A 24,738-nucleotide genomic window follows, 5' to 3' on the forward strand; every position below is an offset into this window, starting at 1 on the left:
GCAAATTAGTGCCAATTGAGCTTACTTTCCAGAAATTCAAGCAGGAACTGTGAAATGACTGTGAAAAGGGAATATTTATTCTTTCTGACTCATGGCATCACGTTGCTGTTTTCAGGTAGAGAAAAAAATATAATCTTTCCAATTACAGTTGTATGGCTAATTTTTATAAGCTTCAAAGAAGTTTTAGAGGCATTCAAATCAGGAAAGAGAAGGTTTCCTTTCTTAGCCCTCATCTTTTTCACAATATATGACATATATTTCCTACCATATTTTGTTATGTATAGAACTGCAGCAATCATTGGTTCCTCCATAGGGATTTTATTGTTTATCATGTCATGTAAGTCAGGCACAGACTGGAAAGAAAGTATTTGCTACTTCCAAAGAATATGAGTGATAATGGCAATTGAGAGAAACATTGGGAGAAACAAAAGAAAATCTAATTTCACTGTATTCAGTGGCACATGGGCCACATTTGTATTGAGGAAAATATCACCATAGGAAAAATACACATATATAAAAGAATCAGTAGGATCACCTCCCCATTTTTTCTGCTTTTGAGACTTCCACCAATGAAGATATGAATTATCATTTGTGAAAATGGGTATTCTCATCATTTGAGGCAAATAATGCTGAGAAATTATGTCTTATCACAGATGGTGGTCCATTAAAAACCCTAACAATAAAGAAGGAAAAAGAGATGAGACACTTCAAAAAAAACTTTATGTAGCTTATACATAATTTATAATTTATGTAGCTGCTGTGCTATATTAGTATTTTTTTTGGTAACTCAGTGAAAGAAAGAAAGCAGTACTATATTGCTGTTAAAACAAAAAATAGATATGAGTTAATCACAGGTTAAGACATATGCATTCCACTGTTAGATGGAACCTCAAGTTGTAAAACCTCATTTTAAGAAGTTTACTTAGAAATGCAAGGCATCATGTAAATTTAATGATATGCTATGATTCATCCGAACTTGTCAAATGGCCCCAAGCAGCAATAATCAACTTTTCAATGTCAGACTCATTTACTCCACGAAGAATCCTGAAATAACCATTCTCTCCCCATGACTTTCCCCAGGAATTGGCAGCAATCTGCAAAAAAACAGAAGTGTAATTATTCAGATAGGTTATTTGTAAACTGCTACAATCCTACATGTAAAAACAGAACACTTAAATATAATTTGCTGGTTAGAAAAAAATGTAGTAAAATAAGTATTTATAAAGCATTATGTCTATTATAATTTTCATCATTCATAATTTTATTCATTTGGACCCAGTGATACAACAAAATTCTGGTTGTAGCCTTTATTTTAATAATGTGGTAGAGTCATCTAGTAACAGGTATTTTCTCTTGTATTCCCCAATATTTACTGATCTACTTATTTTGCTCAATTGCCATGAGTATATATGCCTGTGTAGATGATGATAAATGAACAAACAAAACATCTAGTTGTAGTCTCATTTTGCAAAAAAGTAAAAGCAAGATATATCCCTTGGGCAAGGTCTGGGTATAGTGTGAACACATTCATACCTCTTAGGAAATTCTAAATTTGCCTTCATATTCCTATAATTTTTCTTATAGAGTGGGTACAATAGGGAAAATCAAAACTAACTGGAGTCTGGGCTTGCTAAGTACCAATTATTTGTTCTATATATCAGGTGATTGTGTTAAACAATAGATGACTTGGGAAATTTTATTTTCAAAATCTCATTATAATATTTGTAGTCTTTCAAGAGTAATTCAGACGTAATAAATATGACTAATTCAGAACTTAATTCTGGTATATAATATTAATATATTGTTTCTAGTATAGAATGAACATTCAATTATCTAGAAATAAGACAATTGCAAAGTTTATGACAACAGTTTTAAATTATATGATCCTTTAGGTTTCTAATCATTCAAGAATATTAGGAAATCGGATAAATATCATACATAAACTAACATATAACAGAAAGAATAAGGAAAGAGGCAAGAATTTTACAAAAAGTTCAGAATCCACAATTTTACAAGTATGAGAACTCCTTCAACTAATCTGAGAAGAATGTTTCCTTTGTTTAGTTCGACTTTAGTAGAATAATAAATTTAATCACATTTTAAAATATGACACACCTTCTGAAGGCTGCGAAATTCCATTAACATTGTAAACATGTAAGTAAAATACAAGTAAAAATCAAAAAGAATGAAAAACTTACATTCAGACAAAAAAAATTTTGGTGTGGGGAAGTTGAGGGTAAAATGCTTAAAATCATTAAATTTTAATTGTACTGCTTTGCATCATTAATTTCTTTGAAAATTCCCTTCTGAATTTCGTTTTTATGTTTCTACCAATTATATATATAAACGATTTTGACATCCATTTTAAAGTTTGGAGTACAAAATTCTCTTCAGTAATTGAAAAGTCAAGCAATTTAAAACATTTATACATGAAACACATATTTCATATGAGACATGCCATGAAAAAAAAACATAAGCAATTAAAAAACAAGAAAAAAATTAAAAATTTATTTTCAATCAGCATCCAGACTAAATCAGTTCTTTCTCTGAAGGTGAATATCATTTTTATCATAAGCCTTTCAGAATTGTCTCACACCATTATATTGCCACGAATTGTAAAGTTTTTCATACTTGACACTACAACATTTTTGTTCGTGTGTACAATGTTCTCTTGGTTCTGCTCACTTTGCTTTGCATCAGTTCATGTAAACCTTTTCAGTTTTTTTTTCCTGAAATCTACCTACTTATCTTTTCATGTAGCACAATGATGGTTCATTAGAATAATATATCACAATGTGTTCAGTATTCCTAACTGATGGGCATCCCCTCAATGTCCAGTTTTTTTGCCAACCAAAAAAGAGCTGGTATAAATATTTTTGTTCAATAGATTCTTTTCCTTTGATTTCTTTGGAGTATGAATTCAATAGTGGAATTACTGAGTCAAAGGATATGTTGGGCTTTTTTGCCATTTAGATATAATTCCAAAGTGGTATCCAAAATTATCTGCTCAAAGTGCTCCAAAATTATTCAGTGTGAAGTGAAGTCCATTAATGTCCTAGTTTCCCCAAATCTCCTTCAAAACTGGTCCTTTTGCTTTTCTGTTATATTAGCCACTCTAATAGGTATGAACTTAGATGACTTAGAGATATTTTAATTTGTATTTATCTAATAAAAGCCACATAGAGCAGTTTTTATGACTATAGATCACTGATTTTTTTATTATTAAAACATTTTTATTTACAAAGCATATATTTGGGTAATTTTTTCAACACTGACCTTTGCATAACCTTTTGTTTCAAATTTTCCCCTTCTCCTCCCAACCCCATCCCCTAGCTGGCAGATAATCCAATACATGTTAAATATGTTGAAATATATATTAGATCCAATACATACATATATAGTTATCTTGTTGCACAAGAAAAATCAGATCAAGAAGGAAGAAAAAGAAAAACTGAGAAAGAAAACAAAATGCAAGCAAATAACAACAGAGAAAGTGAGAATGCTATGTTGTGTCCCCACTCTGATCCCATGGTTCTCTCTCTGGATATAGATGGCTCCTTGCATTATAGTACAAGTGGAACTGTTTTGAATCATCTCAGTGTTGAAGAGACCCATGTTTGTCAGAAGGGATTGTCATATGATCTTGTTATTGCTGTGTATAATGATCTCCTGATTCTGATCATTTCATTTAGCGTTAGTTCATGTAGGTCTCTCCAAGCCTCTCTGAAATTATTCTGCTGGTTGTTTCTTGCAGAAAAATAGTATTCCATAGCATTCATATACCATAATTTATTCAGCCATTCTTCAATTGATGGGCATCCACCCAGTTTCCAGATTCTAGCCACTACAAAGAGGGGTGCCATAAACATTTTTGCACATGTTTTCCCTCCCTTAAGATGTTTTTGGATATAAGCCCAGTAGAAATACTGTTTGATCCAAGGATATGCACATTTTGATAACTTTTTGGGAATAATTGCAAACTGCTCTCCAGAATGGTTGGATCCATTTACCTACCCACAATGTTATCAGTGTTGCAGTCTTCCCACATCCCCTCAACATTCATCATTATCTTTTCCTGTCATCTTAACCAATCTGACAGGTATGTAATGGTATCTCAGAATTGTCTTAATTTGCATTTCTCTGATCAATAGTGATTTGGAGCACCTTTTCATGGGGCTACAAATAGATTCAATGCCTTCATCCTTTGACCATTTATCAATTGGAGAATGGCTTGAACTATTATAAATTTGAGTTAATTCTCTACATATTTTAGAAATGAGGCCTTTATCAGATCCTTTGGATATAAAAATGTTACATGTGAAAATGTTAATTATTGCTTCCCTTTTAATCTTGTCTGCATTAGTTTATTTTGTACAAAAACTTTTAAGTTAATATAATCAAAAGTATCTATTCTATAATCAATAATGGTCTCTAGTTCTTCTTTGGTCACAAATTCTTCCTCTTCCAAAAATCTGAGAGGTAAACTATGCTCTTTTAATTTGTTTATAATATCATTCTTTATGTCTAGATCATAAACCCATGTTGATCTTATTTTGCTATGTGATGTTAGGTGGAGGTCTATGCCTACTTTCTGCCATGTCTTTTTTCCAATTTTCCCAGCAGTTTTTGTCAAATAGTGAATCTTACACCAGAAGCTGGGACCTTCGGGTTTGTCAAATACTAGATTGTTATAGTCATTTGCTATTTTGTTTTGTGAACCTAACCTATTGCACTGATCAATTTCTCTATTTCTTAGCCAGATCAAATGGTTTGATGACTACTGCTTTATAATATAGTTTTAGATCTGGTACAGCTAGAGCATCTTTATTTATTTTATTTCCATTAATTTCTCTGAAATACTTAATCTTTTATTCTTCCAGATGAATTTTGTTGTTACTTTATTCTAATTCAGTAAAAGTTTCTTGGGACTTTGATTGGTATAGCACTAAATAAATAGATTAGTTTAGGCAGTATTGTCATCTTTATTATATTCGCTCAGCCTATCCACAAGCAGTTGGTATTTTTCCAATTGCCTAAATCTGAATTTATTTGTGTGGAAACTGTTTTGCAATTTTGCTTACATAGTTTGTGACTTTCTCTTGGCAGATAAATTCCCAAATATTTTATATTATCAACAGTTAATTTAAATGGAATTTCTCTTTGTATCTCTTGCTGTTGGATTTTGTTAGTGATGTATAAGAATGCTGATGATTTATGTGGATGTTTTATTTTGTATCCTGCAACTTTGCTAAAGTTGTGGATTATTTCTAATAGTTTTAAAATTGATTCTCTGGGTTCTCTATGTATACCATCATATCACCTGAAAAGAGTGACTATTTGGTTTTCCTTTTCTCATTACCTGCTCTAATTCCTTTAATCTCTTTTTTTCTTCTCTTATTGCCAAAGCTAGCATTTCTAATACAAAATTGAATAGCAGTGTTATAGTGGGCAACCTTGTTTCACCCCTGAGCTTATTGGGAATGGTTCTAATTTACCCCCATTACATATGATGCTTACTGATGGTTTGAATAGATACTACTGACTAATTTAAGGAAAAGTCCATTTATTCCTAGAGTCTCTAGTGTTTTTACCAGGAATGGGTGTAGGATTTCTGCATCTATTGACATAATCGTGTTTTTTGTTAATTTGGTTATTGATATAGTCAATTATGCTAATAATTTCCCTAATGTTGAACCACCCTGCATTCCTGGTATAAATCCTACTTCTTCGTGATGTATTATCCTGGGGATGATTTTCTATACTTTCTTTGCTAATATTTTATTTGAGATTTTTGTATCAATATTCATTAGGGAGATTGGTCTATAATTTTCTTTCTTTGTTTTTGTCCTAACTGTTTTAGATATCAGTACCATGTCTATGCCATAAAAGGAATTTGGTAGAAGTGTTTCATTCCCTATTTTTTTAAAATAGTTTATGTAGTATTGGAGTTAATTGTTCTATAAAAGTTTAGTAGAATTTACATGAAAATCCATCTGGTCCTGAGGATTTTTCTTAGGGAATTGATTAATACCTTGTTCTATTTCTTTTTCTAAAATGGGACTGTTTAACCACTTTATTTCCTCTTTTGTTAATCTGGGAAGTCTATATTTTTGAAAGTATTCCTCCATTTTGCTTAGGCTGTCAAATTTATTGGCATACATTTCAGCAAAATAACTCCTGATAATTGTTCTAGTTTTCTCTTCATTGGTGGATAGTTCTTCTTTTTCATTTTTGAGAGTAACAATTTTATTTTCCTCTTTCCTTTTTCTAATCAAATTTACTAAAGGTTTATCTATTTTGTTAGTTTTTTCATAAAACAAACTTTTAGTTTCATTTATTCATTCAATTTTATTTTTACTTTCAATTTTACTGATCTCTCCTTTTATTTTTAGAATTTCAAGTTTGATCTTTGATTGGGTTTTTAAAATTTGTTCTTTTTCTAGTTTTTTTTTTTTTAGTTGCAAGCCCTTATTGACCTTATCTTTCTCTATTTTATGCAAGTAAGCATCTACAAATATAAAATTTCTCTCCTTATCACCACTTTGGCTGCATCCCACAAATTTTGGTATGCAATCTCATTATTGTCATTCTCTTGGATGAAATTATTGATTTTGTCTATGATTTGCTATTTCACCCATTCATTTTTTAGGATGAAATTATTTAGTTTCCAATTTCTTTTTGGTCTATTTTCCCCTTGTCCTTTATTTAATATTGCATTGTGATATGAAAAAAAATGCATTTACTATTTCTGCCTTTCTTCATTTGATTTTGAGGTCTTCATGTCCTAATATATGATCAATTTTTGTATAGGTTCTATGAACTACTGAGGAAAAAGTATACTCCTTTGTATTTCCATTCAATTTTCTCCAAAGATCTATCATATCTAGCTTTTTCTGGTATTCTATTTATCTCTTTAATTTCTTTCTTGTTTATTTTGTGGTTTGATTTATCTCATTCTGAGAGAGCAAGGTTGAGATCTCCCACTATTATACTTTTGCTGTTGATTTCTTCTTACAACTCTTTTAACTTCTTTAGGAATTTAGATATTACACAATTAATGCTCATATTTTTTTTTACATTTTTATAGCTTTTTATATACAAAACATAGGCATGTGTAATTTTTCAACACTGAGGCTTACATAAACTTCTGTCCCAATTTTTCCCCTCCTTTCCTCCACCCCCTCTCCTAGAGGGCAAGTAGTCTCATACATATTAAATATGTTAAAGTATATGTTAAATACAATATATGTATATAGATTTATATAGTTATCTTGCCACACAGGAAAGACTAGATTTAGAATGAAGGTAAAAGTAACCTGACAAGAAAAAAACAAAAAAGCAAACAAATAATAACAGAAAGAGTGTAAATGCTATGGTGTGGTCCATACTCATTTCCCAGTGTTTTATCTCTGCGTGTAGCTGGTTCTGCTGATTACAGATCAATTGGAACTGATTTGGATCCTCTCATTGTTGAAGAGAACCATGAACATCAGAATTGATCATCATGTAGTATTGTTGTATAATGATCTCCTGGTTCTGTTCATTTCACTTAATCAGTTCATGTAAGCCTCTCTGTATTCACCGTGCTGGTCATTTCTTACCGAACAATAATATTCCATAACATTTATATACCACAATTTATTCAGCCATTCCCCAATTGGTGGGCATTCATTCAATTTCCAGTTTCTAGCCGCTATGAAAAAGGCTGCACGGACATTTTTTGAAAATAGTGGGTGCCTTTCTCTTCTTTAACATCACTTTGGGATATAAACCTAGTATTAATACTGCTGGATCAAAGGGTATGTACAGTTTGATAACTTTTAGAGTATACTTCCAAACTGCTCCCCAGAATGGTTAGATCCATTTAAAACTCCACTAACAATGCAACAGTTTTGCAGTTTTCCCATATCCCCTCCAACATTCATCATTACCTTTTTCTGTCATCTTAGCCAATCTGACAAGTTTGTAGTGGTATCTCAGAGCTTTCTTAATTTGCATTTCTCTAATCAATAATGATTTGGAACACCTTTTTATATGACTAGAAATAGTTACAATTTCTTCATCCGAAAATTGTCTGTTCAAATCCTTTGATCATTTATCAATTGGAGAATGGCTTGATTTCTTATACCTTAAAGTCAGTTCTCTATATATTTTGGAGATAAGGTCTTTATCAGAACTTTAGCTGTAAAAATATTGTCCCAGTTTATTGCTTCCCTTCTAATCTTGTTTGCATTAGTTTTGTTTGTACAAAAGCTTTTTTTATTTAATATAATCAAAATTTTCTAATTCCTTCCTCCTCCATGTGTCTGAGAGGTAAACTATCCTTTGTTGTATAATTTATTTATTATCTCAGTCTTTATGCCTAGATCATGGGTTTGATCTTATCTTGGTGTATGGTGTTAGGTGTGGGTCAATCTCTTGTTTATGCCATACTAATTTCCAATTTAAACAGTAATTTTTATCAAATAATGAATTCTTATCCCAAAAGGTGGGGTCTTTGGGTTTGTCAATACTAGACTGCTATAGTTATTGAATATTTTTTCTTGTAAAACTATCCTAGTCCACTGATCAACTAGTCTATTTCTTAGCCAATACCAAATGGTTTTGGTGACCATTGCTTTTTAATACAGTTTTAGATCAGGTACAGCTAGGGCACTTTCATTTGATTTTTTTTTCATTAGTTCTCTTGAAATTCTTGACCTTTTGTTCTTTCAGATGAATTTTATTGTTATTTTTTCTAGATCTTTAGGATAGTTTCTTGGGAGTCTGATTAGTATAGCACTAAATAAATAGATTAGTTTATGTAGTATTGCCATGTTTGTTATATTAGCTTGGCCTATCCAGGAGCAACTTAATATTTTTCCACTTGTTTAGACCTGACTTCATTTGTGTGGAAAGTGTTTTGTAATTTTGCTCATATAGTCCCTGAGTTTCCCTTGGCAAATAGATTTTCAAATATTTAATAATATAGGCAATTATTTTTAATGGAATTCCTCTTTGTCTCTCTTACTGTTAGATTTTGTTAGTCATATAAAAATTCCTGAGGATTTATGTGGATTTGTTTTGTATCCTGCAATTTTGCTAAAGTGGTGGATTATTTCTAGTAACTTTTTTAGTAGAATCTTTGGGGTTCTCTAAGTATACCTTTATATGATCTGCAAAGAGTGATAAGTTGTTTTCCTCATTACCTACTATAATTTCTTTAATTTCTTTTTTATCTCTTATTGCCAAAGCTAACATTTCTAACACAATACTGAATAATAATGTTGATAGTGGGCAACTTAGTTTTACTCCTGATTTTATTGGTAATGGTTCCAGTTTATCACCATTACATATGATGCTTACTGATGGTTTTAAATATATATTACTATTTTAAGTAAAAGTCCATTTGTTCCTATACTCTCTAGTGTTTTTTTTTTTTTTTAATAAGAATGGGTGTTGGATTTTTTCAAATGCTTTTTCTGCATCTATTGAGAGAATCATATGGTTTTTGTTAATTTGATTATTGATATAGTTAATTATGCTAATAGTTTTCCTAATATTGAGCCAGCCCTAGTATAAATCCTATTTGGTCATGGGATATTATTCTAGAGATGATTTTCTGTAATCTTTTTTGCTAATATTTTATTTAAGACTTTTGCATTGATGTTCATTAGGGAGGTTGGTCTATAATTTTCTTCGTCTGTTTTCATTCTACCTGTTTTAAGTATCAGTATCATATCTGTGTCATAAAAGGAATTTGATAGAATTCCTTCATTCCCTTTTTTTCAAATAGTTTATATAGTATTGGAGTTAATTTTTCTTTAAATGTTTGGTAGAATTCATATATAAATTCATCTGATTCTGGAGATTTTTTTCTTAGGGAGTTGATTAATAGATTGTTCTATTTCTTTTTCCAAAATGGGACTGTTTAATCAATTTACTTCTTCCACTGTTAATCTTGGCAAGCTGTATTTTTGAAGGTATTCACCGATTTCTTTTAAGTTATCAATTTATTGGCATACAATTGGGCAAAGTAATTCCTAATTATTGCTCTAATTTCCTCTTTATCAGTGAACATTTCTCCCTTTTCATTTTTAAGACTAATAATTTGATTTTCCTCTTTCCTTTTTCTAATCAAATTTACCAAGGGTTTTTCTATTGTGTTCAGTTTTTCATGAAAACAACCTTTATTTTTATTTATTAATAGTTTTTTATTTTCAATTTTATTAATCTCTCCTTTTATTTTTAAAATTTCAACTTTAATTTTTGATTGGTGGTTTTTAATTTATTCTTTTCTTGCTTTTTTTAGTTGCAAGCCTAATTCAATGATTTTCTTTTTCTTTATTTTGTGCAAGTAGGCCTCTAAAGATATAAAATTTTTCCTTGTTACTCCTTTAACTACATCCCACATATTTTGGTATATTGTCTCATTATTGTCATTCTCTTGGGTAAAATTATTACTTGTGTCTATGATTTGCTGTTTCACCCAATCATTCTTTAGGATGAGATTATTTAGTTTCCTATTACTTTTTCATCTATTTTCCCCTGGCTTTTCATTGAATGTAATTTTTATTGCATTGTGATCTGAAAAGGGTGCATTTACTGTTTCTGCCTTTCTTCATTTGAATTTGAGGTCTTTATATCTTAATATATGGTCATTTTTTGTATAGGTTCTATGACCTGCTGAGAAGAAAGTGTAGTCCTTTCTTAATCCATTCAGTTTTCTCCAAAGATCTATCATACCTAACTTTTCTAGTGTTCTATTTACTTCTTTAACATCTTTCTTTCTTTTTTTCTTTTTTTTTTGTGGTTTGATTTATCTATTTTTAAGAGTTCCAGGTTGAGATCTCCCACTGTTATAGTTTTGCTGTCTATTTCTTCTTGCAGCTCTCTTATACATATATGTTTAATATTGATATTGCTTCATAATCTATATTACCCTTTAATAAGATATGGTTTCCTTCCTTATATCTTTTAATTAGATCAATTTTTGCTTTTCCCTGATCTGAGATCAGGTTGGCTACCCTTGCTTTTCTTCTCTTCTTCTTCTTTTACTTCACCGGAAGCATAATAGATTCTGCTCCAGGCTTTTACCTTTACTCTGTATGTATTGCTCTGCTTTAAATGTGTTTCTTGTAAACAACATATGTAGAATTCTGGCATTTAATCCAGTCTGTTATTTGCTTACATTTTATGGGAGAGTTCACCCCATTTACATTTAAAGTTGTTAAAGTTAAAAACTAGTAATTCTGTATTTGCTACCATTTTATTAACCCCAAACTATATTTTTCTTTTTCCTTTTTCTCTTTCCCCTCCTCCTCAGTATTTTACTTATGAGCACTACTTGCCTCAAGCACTCTTCCCCATTTAGAAACCTCCCCCTTTCTTATTCTTTTCCCCTATTATTTCTCGTTTCCCTTCTATTTTCCCTACCCTTCCCTTTTTCCCTTTCCCCTCTTACTTTTTCTAAAAGATGAGAAATGTTTCTTGGTGAAACCAATTATATCTAATATTCTTTCTTTAGGCCAAATCTGATGAAAGTAAGATTCACACAATATCCACCACCCTCCCTTCCTTCCCTCAATTGTAATTTTTCTTTGCCTCTTACTGAGATATAATTGCCTCACTTTCCCCTTTTATTCTGTTACAATCCCCTTTCCATTTCTAGTTTCTTTTTTTATATTATAACAGTCAAATCAGATTATACATGTACTCTCAATGTATACCCATAACAGAGATCCAGTTATCAAGAGAGTTTTTTTTTTCTTTTTACCTTTTTATGCTTCTCTTGAGTTCTATATTAGAGGTAATTTTTTTTGTTTAATTCTGTTCTTTTCATCTAAAATAAATGGAATTTACCTGATTCATTGAATGTACATTTTCTTCTATAGAAAAAAAAAAGTTCAGGTTAGCAGAGCAATTTATTCTTGGATGCATTTCAAATTCCTTTGCCTTTCAGAATATCAGGTTCCAGACCCTTTGATTCTTTAAAGTGGAAGCTGCTAGGTCATGAGTAATCCTTATTGTGGCTCTTTGGCATTTGAATTGTTTCTTTCTGCTTGTTTGTAATATTTTTTCCTTGGTCCAATAGTTTGCAAATTTAGTCATTATATTCTTTGTTGTTTTAATTTTGGGGTTTCTTTCAGGTGCTATTTGTGAATTTTTTCAAAGGTCATTTTACCTTTTGGTTCTGTGATATCTGGGCACTTCTCTTTGATGATTCCCTGAAAGATAGTGTCTAGGCTCTTTTTTTCATTATTTGTTTCAGGGAGTCCAATAATCTTTACATTGTCTCTCCTAGATCTATTTTCCAGGTTGCTTGTTTTCCCAGTTGGGTATTACAGATAAATATATATATATATATATATATATATATTTTTCTTTTTTGGGTTTTGCTTCACTGATTTTTGTTGTCTTGTTCAGTTATTCATTTCCATTTTCAATTTTGAATTTTAGTTAATTATTTTCTTAATTTACATTTTTACTTCTCTTTGTATTTGTCAAATTGAATGTTTAAATGAGTTGTTTTTGTTCTATGGAAATTTTTTTTTCCCTATTACACAAATTCTGTTTTTTAAGGAGTTATTTTCTTTTTCTGTTTCCCCATTACACAAATTTTGTTTTTAAGGAGATATTTTCTTTTTCTATTTCACAAATTCTGTTTTTTAAGTAGTTATTTTCTTTTTCTGTTTCACAAATTCTGTTTTTCTGGGAGTTTCTTTTTTCCATTATATCAAATCTATCTTTTAATGAGTTATATGCTTTTCCCACTTCACTGTCTATTTTGTAATGGATTTTCTTTAGATAGTTTGTGTTGCCTTTTCCAAATCCTCTTGCAAAGTTTTCATTTTTCCCCATTTTTCTACTAGCTCTTTTAAGATCCTTTTAATTTCTTTTAGGAGAGCCTTGTTTGATAGGGACTAAGGTATATCACTTTCTGTGGCTTCATCTGGAGATAATTCTAACTCCAGTAAGAAAAGCTTTCCAAAAGTTATGTTATTACATCACATGGATGATATTTTGGAGTGTGTACCTGAGGAGCAAATGTTAGAAGCATGTCTACAACTTACATATAGCTCCAGAAAAACATTTAAAGGCATAATCCTTTTCAATATTTAGAACATGAAGTATATCCTAAGGTGCTTACAGCACAAAAGCTTTCTTTAAGAATAGAGAAATTGAACATCTTAAATGACTTTCAGAAATTGATAGGAGATATCCAATGGATGCATCCAGTATTAGGCTTAACTAGCTATCAATTACAGCCATTATATGACATTTTAAAGGGAGACACTGGTCTAAATTCATCATGCCAGCTTACAAAAGAAGTCAGTGTGCTTTGAAAGAGGTTGAATTGGTTTTATCCAATGTGGTTGAAAGAATCACTCAGAAAGCCTTGGGAATATCAGTTTTTGCTACAAAAGATGCACCCACAGCAGTCCTTCATCAAGGACACAGTGTGATACAGTGGGTGAACCTCTTAGCACAACCAGACCAAAGCCTGACTCCTTCCTTATCCAGTGCTTGTAGCTACAATCTTATTAAAGGCCATTAACCAAGTAGTATAATTATCTGGGGTAAGACTTGACAGGATATACAAATTTACACTAATGCACAAATTAATGTATGCTGTGAAATCATTCCAAAGTGGCAAATTTTGTTGGCCACAGCTCCAAAATTTATATTCAGATCTCCAATAAAGATAACCTGGCTATTACATAATTGGCAATGGATTTTTGAAGAAAAGGTTTCTAAGCTTCCTCTTAAAGGACCAACTATTTTTACAGATGTATGCAAACATAATATTTGTGTTGTGTACCCTCAAGACTTAACTATAAAGAGAGTAGTTGGAACTCCTTTTCATTCCATCCAGCAAAATGAATTTTATGCAATCATGCTAACTCTTGCTTATTATCCAGGAGATGTAAATATAATATCTGATTCAACTTATTCAGTAGATGTGGTACAAAGAATTATCATAGCCAAAATAAAATTGGTAGCTTCTAATATATATCAGCTCTTTAAGGAACTTCAAGAGGAAGTATTAAAGCATCAAGGTAAGATTTATATCTTGCATATCCACTCTCATAGTGGACTTCCAGATCCTATTTTTATGGAAATTAAAAGGCAGATCACCTTCTAACCATGTTAGCCAATACTCCTTTATTTCAGCAGAGAATCTCTGACTGAATCTCATTCTACATATTATCAGGTTGTTCAAGCTTTACATTGACAATTCGGGATAATAAAAAAGGAAGCTTGGAACATAGTAAAAGCCTGTACAGCTTGCCTTCCTTTCCAAGATCCTTCCTTTCCAAGAGCCTATGCTCCCTTCAGGGAAGAACCCTTATGGTTGAGACCTAATAAAATTTGGTAAATGGATGTGACCCATTATAAAATCTTTTGGTCCTCTGTCTTTATCCATGTTGTAGTAGACACCTTTTCAGGCTTTACTTTTGCAATACCAGCAGCAAAAGAGACAGCCTGAGTGGTTACTGAAGTCCTTATACAAGCTTTTGCAATTGTGGGTGTGCTACAAGCAATAAAAACAGATAATGGATCTGCATATACTTCTAAACATTTTGCACTTTTGTGTACAGTATCAGATTTTACACACCCCTTTCATACCTTTAAATCCTCAAGAACAGGCAACAGTAGAAAGGAGAAACAGAGACATCAAGAAACTCCTCCAAAAACAAAAGAAAGAAGGAGCCATAGGTAACCCTAGAGAACTCCTAAATTTAGCTCTCTACACTATTAATTTTTGATTTTTGACAAAGATGCACTGACTCCAGCTTACAGGTTTTATAACCCACTGGAAGAGCAGTGTCCATGACAAGCAGCTCTGCCATCTTTAATCACCAGGTGATGTGAAGAGATCAAGAAAGTGGTGAATGGAAGGGACTAGATAGTGTTACTGCTTGTGGGAGAGGGTTTGCTTGTATCTATCTCTACAGATGGAGAAGGAATCAGATGAGTGCTCATAAGCCATATTCGCCTTGTCCATCAGAGATATGGAGCAGACCCCTAAAACAAGGAAAAATACCCAAGAAACATCTGATGGTTCCATCTCTATGTGCCACTGAAAGAGCATGGCTGTTAACCCAATGTGTATGGCAAATGACTCATGAACATCAAAAATTATTGATGAGATTGTTAAAGGACTTTAAAACCTGGAGGTATCATTGGTTTCCTTGATACATGAAGTATTGGACAATAGATTGTTTTTGGACTATTTCTTGACTGCTGAAGGAGATGTATGTGTGATTGTTATTTATATACCCTCCTTCTAAGATTTATGGACATGTATATTTCCTCATATTGATTCACATTGTTATATCACTACTAGCCTGTGTTATATTACTATGTGCTTGTGTAATTTCCATGCTGATGGATTTATGTATATCTATTTCAAGTAAAACAAATGAAAGTGGAAGATGTAGAGGGCCACAGATAGTGGAAGAACTGTGAGTGAGGTATAAGACCCTTCAGTCCAGAGGAAACCTGCCAAAAATATCTGGGTTGACTCGCCATATTTCCCTATGGACTTTCTCACCTCCTTCCCAGAGAAGTCAGGCAGGGTATGACCACCTGTGTTGTACTTGAAGCAAGGATACTTACAGCATGGTGCTTACTCAGTGTGATTGATGAAATAATGATTCTCTGGTTCACACATAGTGTGATGTAATGATGTAATCACTCTAGTTAACATATAATTAGTGTGATGTAATGATGTAATCATACTAAGGAATTTAAGGGATGAGAGGACTGTAGACAATATCTCATATCTCAGACTTAAATATCAGACTTGGACTCAGGCACAAATACAGTAAAGACAGAGAAGACAATGATAGAAACAGAGATTTCCCTTGGTGAGTCTTCTGCTTTCATCACTCCTCCGCCTAAGGCCAAGGCTCATCCAGAGTTCCTCAAAAGAGCTAGTCCAGACATTGCATCTTTCCATCTATATACACATATGAGTTTGAAAATGTTTGTTTTATTATATTTATAGTACGAAATATTATTTAGCTCTTTTCACTTTACTTTGTATTCATTTAATATGACACTTCCTGTGTTTCTCTGAAATCATATTGTTTTTGTTGTTTAATTTTTCTCAAAAAATTAAATAGGATATTACTTAGAAGACTATGTCTTTTTCACTCTATTTCATAACTATGGATTCTAAAAGACACAGTGGTGGTAAGTATAGAGAACACTTAAGAAGAGCAGGAGAAGGAGAGAAAACACAATTATAGATGCATACTATATGCCAGGAACATTATAAATATCTCAATGTAAACTTTAACTTTTAAAATTTCAATCTGGGGGGCGGAGCCAAGATGGCGGAGAGGAAACACACGACTCAGTGAACGTCCTCACTCCCTCACAACCAATTAGATAAATTAAGTCTCAAAATTAGCTCAGGACTGATAGATACCACAAGGACTGGAAGCACGACTTACCAGCTGAAGAGAATCTGGAGTTTCAACAGGAAAGGTCAGTTCTCAGGGGAGGAATAAGAAAGACCAGCACAGACGGTGGGGTAGGGGCACACTGCGCCCATTGTGCTGGGAAGGGCTCTGGGATCAGAGAAGCCACTGAGGTAAAGGAATCTGGCACAGGCTGTTAACTCTTCTCTGCTAATTATTTAGCAGTTCAGAAGAGAAAGCCAAAATATTTTAAAACTCAGATTAGATTTTCCCCGGACCCTGGGGGTGACTCAGGCACAGATCTCGGCACCAGGGGGTGTGGCCTCAGCTCCCTCCTGAGAATAGTTAAGAGACTGACAAGTGGGTGGATACGGCCCAAGGCAACACACACTGCCTAGCTTAGCTGGAGGGAGTGGAACTCAGCTCCAGGAAGTCCCAGAGAAGCGGAACCTTTGAACTAGGGACCGCGGTTTCTGGCAGACACTTCCAGTTTGAGCACAGGGGCTTCTCACGTCACCTGCTGCAGACACCCACTCCCCACCCGGACACATAGGCTGGGCTTCTTGCTGTCTTCACTATTCTACGCCCTCGAAGCACAGTAGTGCTAATCACCTCTGAGGCACTCCCAGGGAGAGGGTGGGGAACTCTCTCCCAGAGCTCTCTCTTAGCTCGGGCGCAGGGGCCGCTGCATCCATCCGGTCTGGGAGGAAGCTGGTAAAGAAGTAAATAATTTCCTACCCCAGAGACAGACCCCAAAAGATTTTTTTTTAAGTATGAGCAAAAAAGCTAGAAAAACCATAGATTCCTTCTATACAGAGAAAGAGCGGGTGTCCAACCCCGAGGAAGTTGACAGCAGAGAATCAGATAACAACCTAAAGGGGAACGATTCCTGCCTCCCATCACATAACTCTCTCCTAGAAGAAGCTCTTAAGAAATTGAGGGAGATCGAAGAAAAATGGGGAAAAGAAAGGGAAGTTATGATAGAGAATAACAATGTCCTGAAATTGGAGTTGGAAAAAATAAAGAATTCACAGGAGATGCAGGGAAACAAAATTAGTGAATTAGAAAAGGTTAAAAAAACACAGGAAAGTAGGATTTCTGAATTGGAAAAGATAAAAAAGTCTCAAGAAAATAGAATTTCTGAATTGGAAAAAGAAAATAATTCTCAAAAAAAAAAAAATTAGGGAAATGGAAAAAAACTCAATAGAGCAAAATAATTCATTTAAAAACGAAATTGGGCATTTACAAAAAGAACTAAAAACTGTGAAAGAAGAAAATAACTCCTTAAAAGTCAGGATGGAACAAATAGAAATGAATGATTCACAGAGAACCCAAGAATCAGTCAAACAAAACAAAAAAAATGAGAAGCTGGAGAACAACGTCAAATACTTACTGGGAAAATCTATAGACCTGGAAAATAGATCTAGGAGAGATAATCTGCGGATTATTGGACTTCCAGAAAACTATGACCAAAAAAAGAGCCTAGATTCTATTTTACAGGAAATTATCAAAGAGAACTGTCCAGAGATAATAGAAACAGAAGGGAAAGTAGATGTGGAAAGAATTCATCGAACTCCTTCTGAAATAGACCCTAAAAAAAGAACACCACGGAATATTGTGGCTAAGCTGCAGAATTACCACACAAAGGAGAAAATCCTGCAAGCAGCTAGAAAAAAACAATTTAAATACCAAGGTGCCACAATAAGGGTCACCCAAGATCTGGCTGCCTCCACATTAAAAGATAGAAGGGCCTGGAACCTGATATTCCGAAAGGCAAAAGATCAAGGACTGCAACCAAGAATGAACTACCCAGCTAAGTTTAGCATCTTTTTCCATGGAAGAAGATGGTCATTCAATGAAACAGAGGAATTCTATATGTTTCTAAGAAAAAAACCAGACTTAAACAAAAAATTTGATCTACATCCACAAGACTGAAGAGAAACAGAAAAAGGTACACAGAACCCTTGAGAACTGTAACTTTGTTGTGGGTATATAAAAAATACTCAAGGATAATTTGATTTTACTGATATAAAAGAAAAAAAGGGGGGTGTGGTAAAGGGAAGGAGGTCGGTTCAGAAAAAGGGGAAGGAGTGATAAAAAGAGGGAAACTACATCCCAGGAAGAGACATAGAAAATACACCATATCTGAGGGAACTTAGTGAGGGGGAGAATCATTGTGTGAATCTTACTCTCATCAGAAGAGGCTCAAAGAGTAAATAATTGTCATATTTGTTTTTCAGAGAATTCTCTCTCACCTCATTAAAAGGGGGGAGAGGAAAAGGGGAAAGGAAAAGGAGAATAAGTGAAGGGACTTGGAGGGAGGGGGGAGGGATCCTAAAAAAAAAAAAAAAAAAAAAAAAAAAAGAGGGAGGGTTGCGCGTCACAAGGGGGGTCTGTAAATTAAATATCAGGGAGGGGGATCAGGGGGGTCAAGGGAAAAAAGTATAATCTGGGGATAATACGATGGCAGGAAATACAGAATTAGTAATTTTAACTGTAAATGTAAATGGGATGAACGATCCCATCAAACGGAGACGGATAGCAGATTGGATCAAAAAGCAGAACCCTACAATATGTTGTCTACAGGAAACACACTTAAAGCAGGGAGATACATACAGAGTAAAGGTAAAAGGTTGGAACAGAGCTTATTATGCTTCAGGTAAAGCCAAAAAAGCAGGGGTAGCTATCCTTATCTCAGATCAAGCAAAAGCAGAAGTAGATCTCGTTAAAAAAGATAAGGAAGGAAATTATATCCTGCTGAAAGGTAGCATAAATAATGAAGCCATATCAATACTAAACATATATGCACCAAGTGGTATAGCATCTAACTTTCTAAAGGAAAAGTTAAGAGAACTGCAAGAAGAAATAGACAGTAAAACTATAATAGTGGGAGATCTCAACCTTGCACTCTCAGATTTAGACAAATCAAACCACAAAACAAATAAGAAAGAAATTAAAAAAGTAAATAGAACATTAGAAAAACTAGGTATGATAGACCTTTGGAGAAAACTGAATGGCAATAGGAAGGAATATACTTTCTTCTCAGCAGTTCATGGATCCTATACAAAAATTGACCATATATTAGGACATAAAGATCTCAAAATTAAATGTAGGAAGGCAGAAATAATAAATGCCTTCTTCTCAGATCACAATGCAATAAAAGCTACATTCAGTCAAAAGTTAGGGGTAAATAGACCAAAAAGTAATTGGAAACTGAATAATCTCATCTTAAAGAATGACTGGGTGAAAGAGCAAATTATAGAAACAATTAACAATTTCACCCAAGATAATGATAATGATGAGACATCATATCAAAATCTTTGGGATGCAGCTAAAGCAGTAATAAGGGGAAATTTTATATCTTTAGAGGCTTATTTGAAGAAAATTGAGAAAGAGAAGATTAACGAATTGGGCTTACAACTTAAAAGGCTAGAAAAAGACCAAATTATAAACCCCCAACCAAAAATTAAACTCGAAATACAAAAATTAAAAGGAGAAATCAATAAAATTGAAAGTAAAAAAACTATTGAATTAATAAATAAAACCAAGAGTTGGTTTTATGAAAAAGCCAATAAAATAGATAAACCTTTGGTAAATTTGATCAAAAAAAAGAAAGAGGAAAATCAAATTGATAGTCTTACAAATGAAAAGGGGGATCTTTCCACCAATGAAGAGGAAATTAGAGAAATAATAAGGGGTTACTTTGCCCAACTTTATGCCAATAAATTTGATAACTTAAGTGAAATGGATAACTTTCTCCAAAAATATAGGCTCCCTAGATTAACAGAGGAGGAGATAAATTGCTTAAATAGTCCCATTTCAGAAAAAGAAATAGAACAAGCTATTAATCAACTCCCCAGGAAAAAATCCCCAGGGCCAGATGGATTCACATGTGAATTCTACCAAACATTTAAAGAACAATTAGCCCCAATGTTATATAAATTATTTGAAAAAATAGGGGATGAAGGAGTCCTATCAAACTCCTTTTATGACACAGACATGGTACTGATACCTAAACCTGGTAGATCGAAAACTGAGAAAGAAAATTATAGACCAATCTCCTTAATGAATATTGATGCTAAAATCTTAAATAAGATATTAGCAAAAAGACTTCAGAAAATCATCTCCAAGATAATACACTATGATCAAGTAGGATTTATTCCAGGAATGCAGGGCTGGTTTAATATTAGGAAAACTATTAATATAATTGACCATATTAATAATCAAATTAATAAGAACCATATGATCATCTCAATAGATGCAGAAAAAGCATTTGACAAAATCCAACATCCATTCCTACTAAAAACTCTTGAGAGTATAGGAATAAATGGATTATTCCTTAGAATAATCAGGAGTATATATTTAAGACCGTCAGTAAGCATAATATGCAATAGAAATAAACTGCAACCTTTCCCAGTAAGATCAGGAGTGAAACAAGGTTGCCCACTATCACCATTACTATTCAATATAGTACTAGAAATGCTAGCCTCGGCAATAAGAGCCGAGAAAGAGATTCAAGGAATTAGAGTAGGAAATGAGGAAATCAAACTATCACTTTTTGCAGATGACATGATGGTATACTTAGAGAACCCCAAAGACTCTGCTAAAAAGCTACTAGAAATAATTCAAAATTTCAGCAAAGTGGCAGGATACAAAATAAATCCACATAAATCCTCGGCATTTTTATATATCACTAACAAAATGCAACAGCAAGAGATACAAAGAGAAATTCCATTCCAAACAAATGTTGAGAGTATAAAATATTTGGGAATCCATCTACCAAAGAAAAGTCAGGAATTATATGAGAAAAATTACAAAACACTTGCCACAAAAATAAAATCAGATTTAAATAATTGGAAAGACATTCAGTGCTCTTGGATAGGCCGAGCGAATATAATAAAGATGACAATACTCCCCAAACTAATCCATTTATTTAGTGCTATACCAATCAGACTCCCAAGAAACTATTTTAATGACCTAGAAAAAATAACAACAAAATTCATATGGAAGAATAAAAGGTCAAGAATTGCAAGGGAACTAATGAAAAAAAACTCAGAGGAAGGTGGTCTAAGTGTACCTGATCTAAAGCTATATTATATAGCAGCAGTCACCAAAACCATTTGGTATTGGCTACGAAATAGACCGGTAGATCAGTGGAACAGATTAGATACAAAGGACAAAAAAGGGTACATCTATAGCAATCTAATCTTTGACAAACCCAAAGATTCCAACATTAGGGATAAAAATTCATTATTCGGAAAAAACTGTTGGGAAAACTGGAAATTAGTATGGCAGAAATTAGATATGGATCCACACTTAACACCATATACCAAGATAAGATCAAAGTGGGTCCATGATTTAGGCATAAAGAGGGAGATAATAAATAGATTAGAGGAACAGAGGATAATCTACTTCTCAGACTTGTGGAGGAGGAAGGAATTTATGACCAGAGGAGAACTAGAGATCATTATTGATCACAAAATAGAAGATTTTGATTACATCAAACTAAAAAGTTTCTGTACAAATAATACTAATGCAAACAAGATTAGAAGGGAAGTAACAAATTGGGAAAATATTTTTAAAAACAAAGGTTCTGACAAAGGTCTCATTTCCAAAATATATAGAGAACTGACCCTAATTTATAAGAAACCGAACCATTCTCCAATTGATAAATGGTCAAAGGATATGAACAGACAATTCTCAGAGGAAGAAATTGAAACTATATCCACTCACATGAAAGAGTGTTCCAAATCACTACTGATCAGAGAAATGCAAATTAAGACCACTCTGAGATACCACTACACACCTGTCAGATTGGCTAAGATGACAGGAACAAATAATGACAAATGTTGGAGGGGATGTGGGGAAACTGGGACACTAATACATTGCTGGTGGAGTTGTGAAAGAATCCAGCCATTCTGGAGAGCAATCTGGAATTATGCCCAAAAAGTTATCAAACTGTGCATACCCTTTGACCCAGCAGCGCTACTACTGGGATTATATCCCAAAGAAATACTAAAGAGCGGAAAGAGACATATATGTACCAAAATGTTTGTGGCAGCTCTTTTTGTTGTAGCTAGAAACTGGAGGATGAATGGATGTCCATCAGTTGGAGAATGGTTGGGTAAATTGTGGTATATGAAGGTTATGGAATATTATTGCTCGGTAAGAAATGACCAGCAGGAGGAATATAGAGAGGCCTGGAGAGACTTAAATCAACTGATGCTGAGTGAAATGAGCAGAACCAGAAGATCACTGTACACTTCAACAACAATACTGTATGAGGATGTATTCTGATGGAAGTGGAAATCTTCAACATAAAGAAGATCCAGCTCACTTCCAGTTGATCAATGATGGACAGAGGTAGCTGCACCTAGAGAAGAAACACTGGGAGGGGAATGAAAATTGTTAGCACTAATATCTGTCTGCCCAGGTTGCATGTACCTTCGGATTCTAATGTTTATTGTGCAACAAGAAAATGATATTCGCACACATGTATTGTACCTAGACTATATTGTAACACATGTAAAATGTATGGTATTGCCTGTCGTCGGGGGGAGGGAATAGAGGGAGGGGGGGGTAAATTGGAAAAATGAATACAAGGGATAATATTATAAAAAAAATATATATATATATAATAAAAAAAAAAAAAGAAAATTCCTCTGCATATGAAAAAAAAAAAATTTCAATCTAAACTTCTATGAGGGAGATCTTTTTGGAAGTTTTATTTTATTTGGACTATCTAGTCCACACTTTTTATAAAGAATTCACATATTAAAAATTACTAATAGAGATAATGTTAATCTAGTGATCATAGATCAAGATTAAATCATTTCTACTTTTGAAAAATAAAGATAGTATTGATTTGGCAGTAGAATTCTAATTGAATAGGATGAATCAATAAGAATAGTTATGTCCTAGCATCAATCATTGTGACCCAGCTCAGTTGGATAAAAGTAGAAAAAGGGAGCATACTTAAATAGAGAACAAAATACATAGATGATAGTAAGAATGAACAGGAAAGCAGAAAAACTAATCTTCAAATCACAGAGTATTATGCAGAAAATGTTTTTGAATCAGAAACTCATCGTCATAATTCTATAATACATGAAAAATATTAAATGAACAACAAAATGATACCTGCAAAAGTTTTCATTATCCACTCATCATTATGCACCTAAGATATTTGTGGTTGGGAGAGTATTTCCCATGAAGGAAATTTTCTTTGTATTGTCTCCCAAAAGCTTGAATGTTGGCTTAGTAGTATGACAGTATCACCAAAAAATATATATTACTTAAAATGAATGTGCTTTTCATAGGCATATCTTCAAATTAACTAAGGATTTTATGTTGTTGTTATAAGGTGATGACTAATGGTGACACTATGTATTAAAAATAATTTTTATGACAAGAATTGGAAATTGAGTGGACACCAGTCAATTAAACAATGGCTCGACAACTTGTGGTATATGAATATAATAGAATATTATTGTTCTATAAGAAATGATAAGCTGGCAGATTTCAGAAAAACCAGGAGAGATTTACATGAACTCATGCTGATTGAAGTGAGTAGATCCAGGAGAACACTGTACACGGAAAGAGCAACATTGTCTTATGATCAAGTATGATAGACTTAGCAAGATAGTTCTAAGAAACTTATGATGGAAAATACTGATATCCAGAGAATAAAATATGGAGTCTGAATGTAAATCAAAATATATTGTTTTCACTTTGTCTTTCTTTTTTTCTTTCTAATTTTTTCCTCTTTTGTTTTGATTCTTCTTTTACAACATGGGCTATTGTTGGCATATGTTTAATATGGTTGTACATGTATAATCTTATTTCCAATTGCTTTCTGTCTTAGGGAGGGAAGACAGAGAGTGACAAAGAAAATTTTGGAACCCAAAAGCTTACAAAAATGAATGTTCAGAACTATCTTTCCATATAATTGGAAAAAATTAAAACACTATTTAGAGAGGGGGGAAAAAACTTCTATATCAAAACAAAAGGTATTAAAAAATTAAGACTATAATTCTCCTTATGAGTGGTAGAAGAATGAGAGAGAGCAAGATGGGGAAAAAAGGCAGCCATGTAGATACAATGCCAATGCTGGCAAAACCTGCAGAGGAAATTGCAATAGTAAGAGATGTCAGCCTACATCCTTCAGCACTAAGTACTATATACTCTGGACAATAACTTTTGTGCCATGAAAAACCACCAATAAACTATATAGTGATTCTCTCTTGTATCTAGCAGGAAGTAAGCATTCTCAAAAATGTTATTTAGAAGAAAAATAAATCCCATAGGGTTTTTCTGTGAGGGTATG

The 24,738-nt window shown here is 33.1% G+C and overlaps 1 protein-coding gene across 2 annotated transcripts in view; it reads right to left on the bottom strand.

Annotated features, from left to right (window-relative positions):
- Positions 1-701: 701 nt before the first annotated feature.
- Positions 702-24,738, bottom strand: part of TINAG (tubulointerstitial nephritis antigen) — a 190,027-nt gene continuing 165,990 nt past the window's right edge. For both annotated transcript variants that reach the window (XM_074310634.1, XM_074310635.1), the window contains exon 11: positions 702-1,094. In XM_074310634.1, coding sequence (XP_074166735.1) covers positions 960-1,094 — 135 coding nt within the window. In that variant the 3' untranslated portion in view covers positions 702-959. The remainder of the gene's footprint in view (positions 1,095-24,738) is intronic.

The sequence above is a fragment of the Sminthopsis crassicaudata genome, chromosome 4 (genome assembly GCF_048593235.1).
Source record: "Sminthopsis crassicaudata isolate SCR6 chromosome 4, ASM4859323v1, whole genome shotgun sequence".
Taxonomy (NCBI): Eukaryota; Metazoa; Chordata; class Mammalia; order Dasyuromorphia; family Dasyuridae; genus Sminthopsis; species Sminthopsis crassicaudata.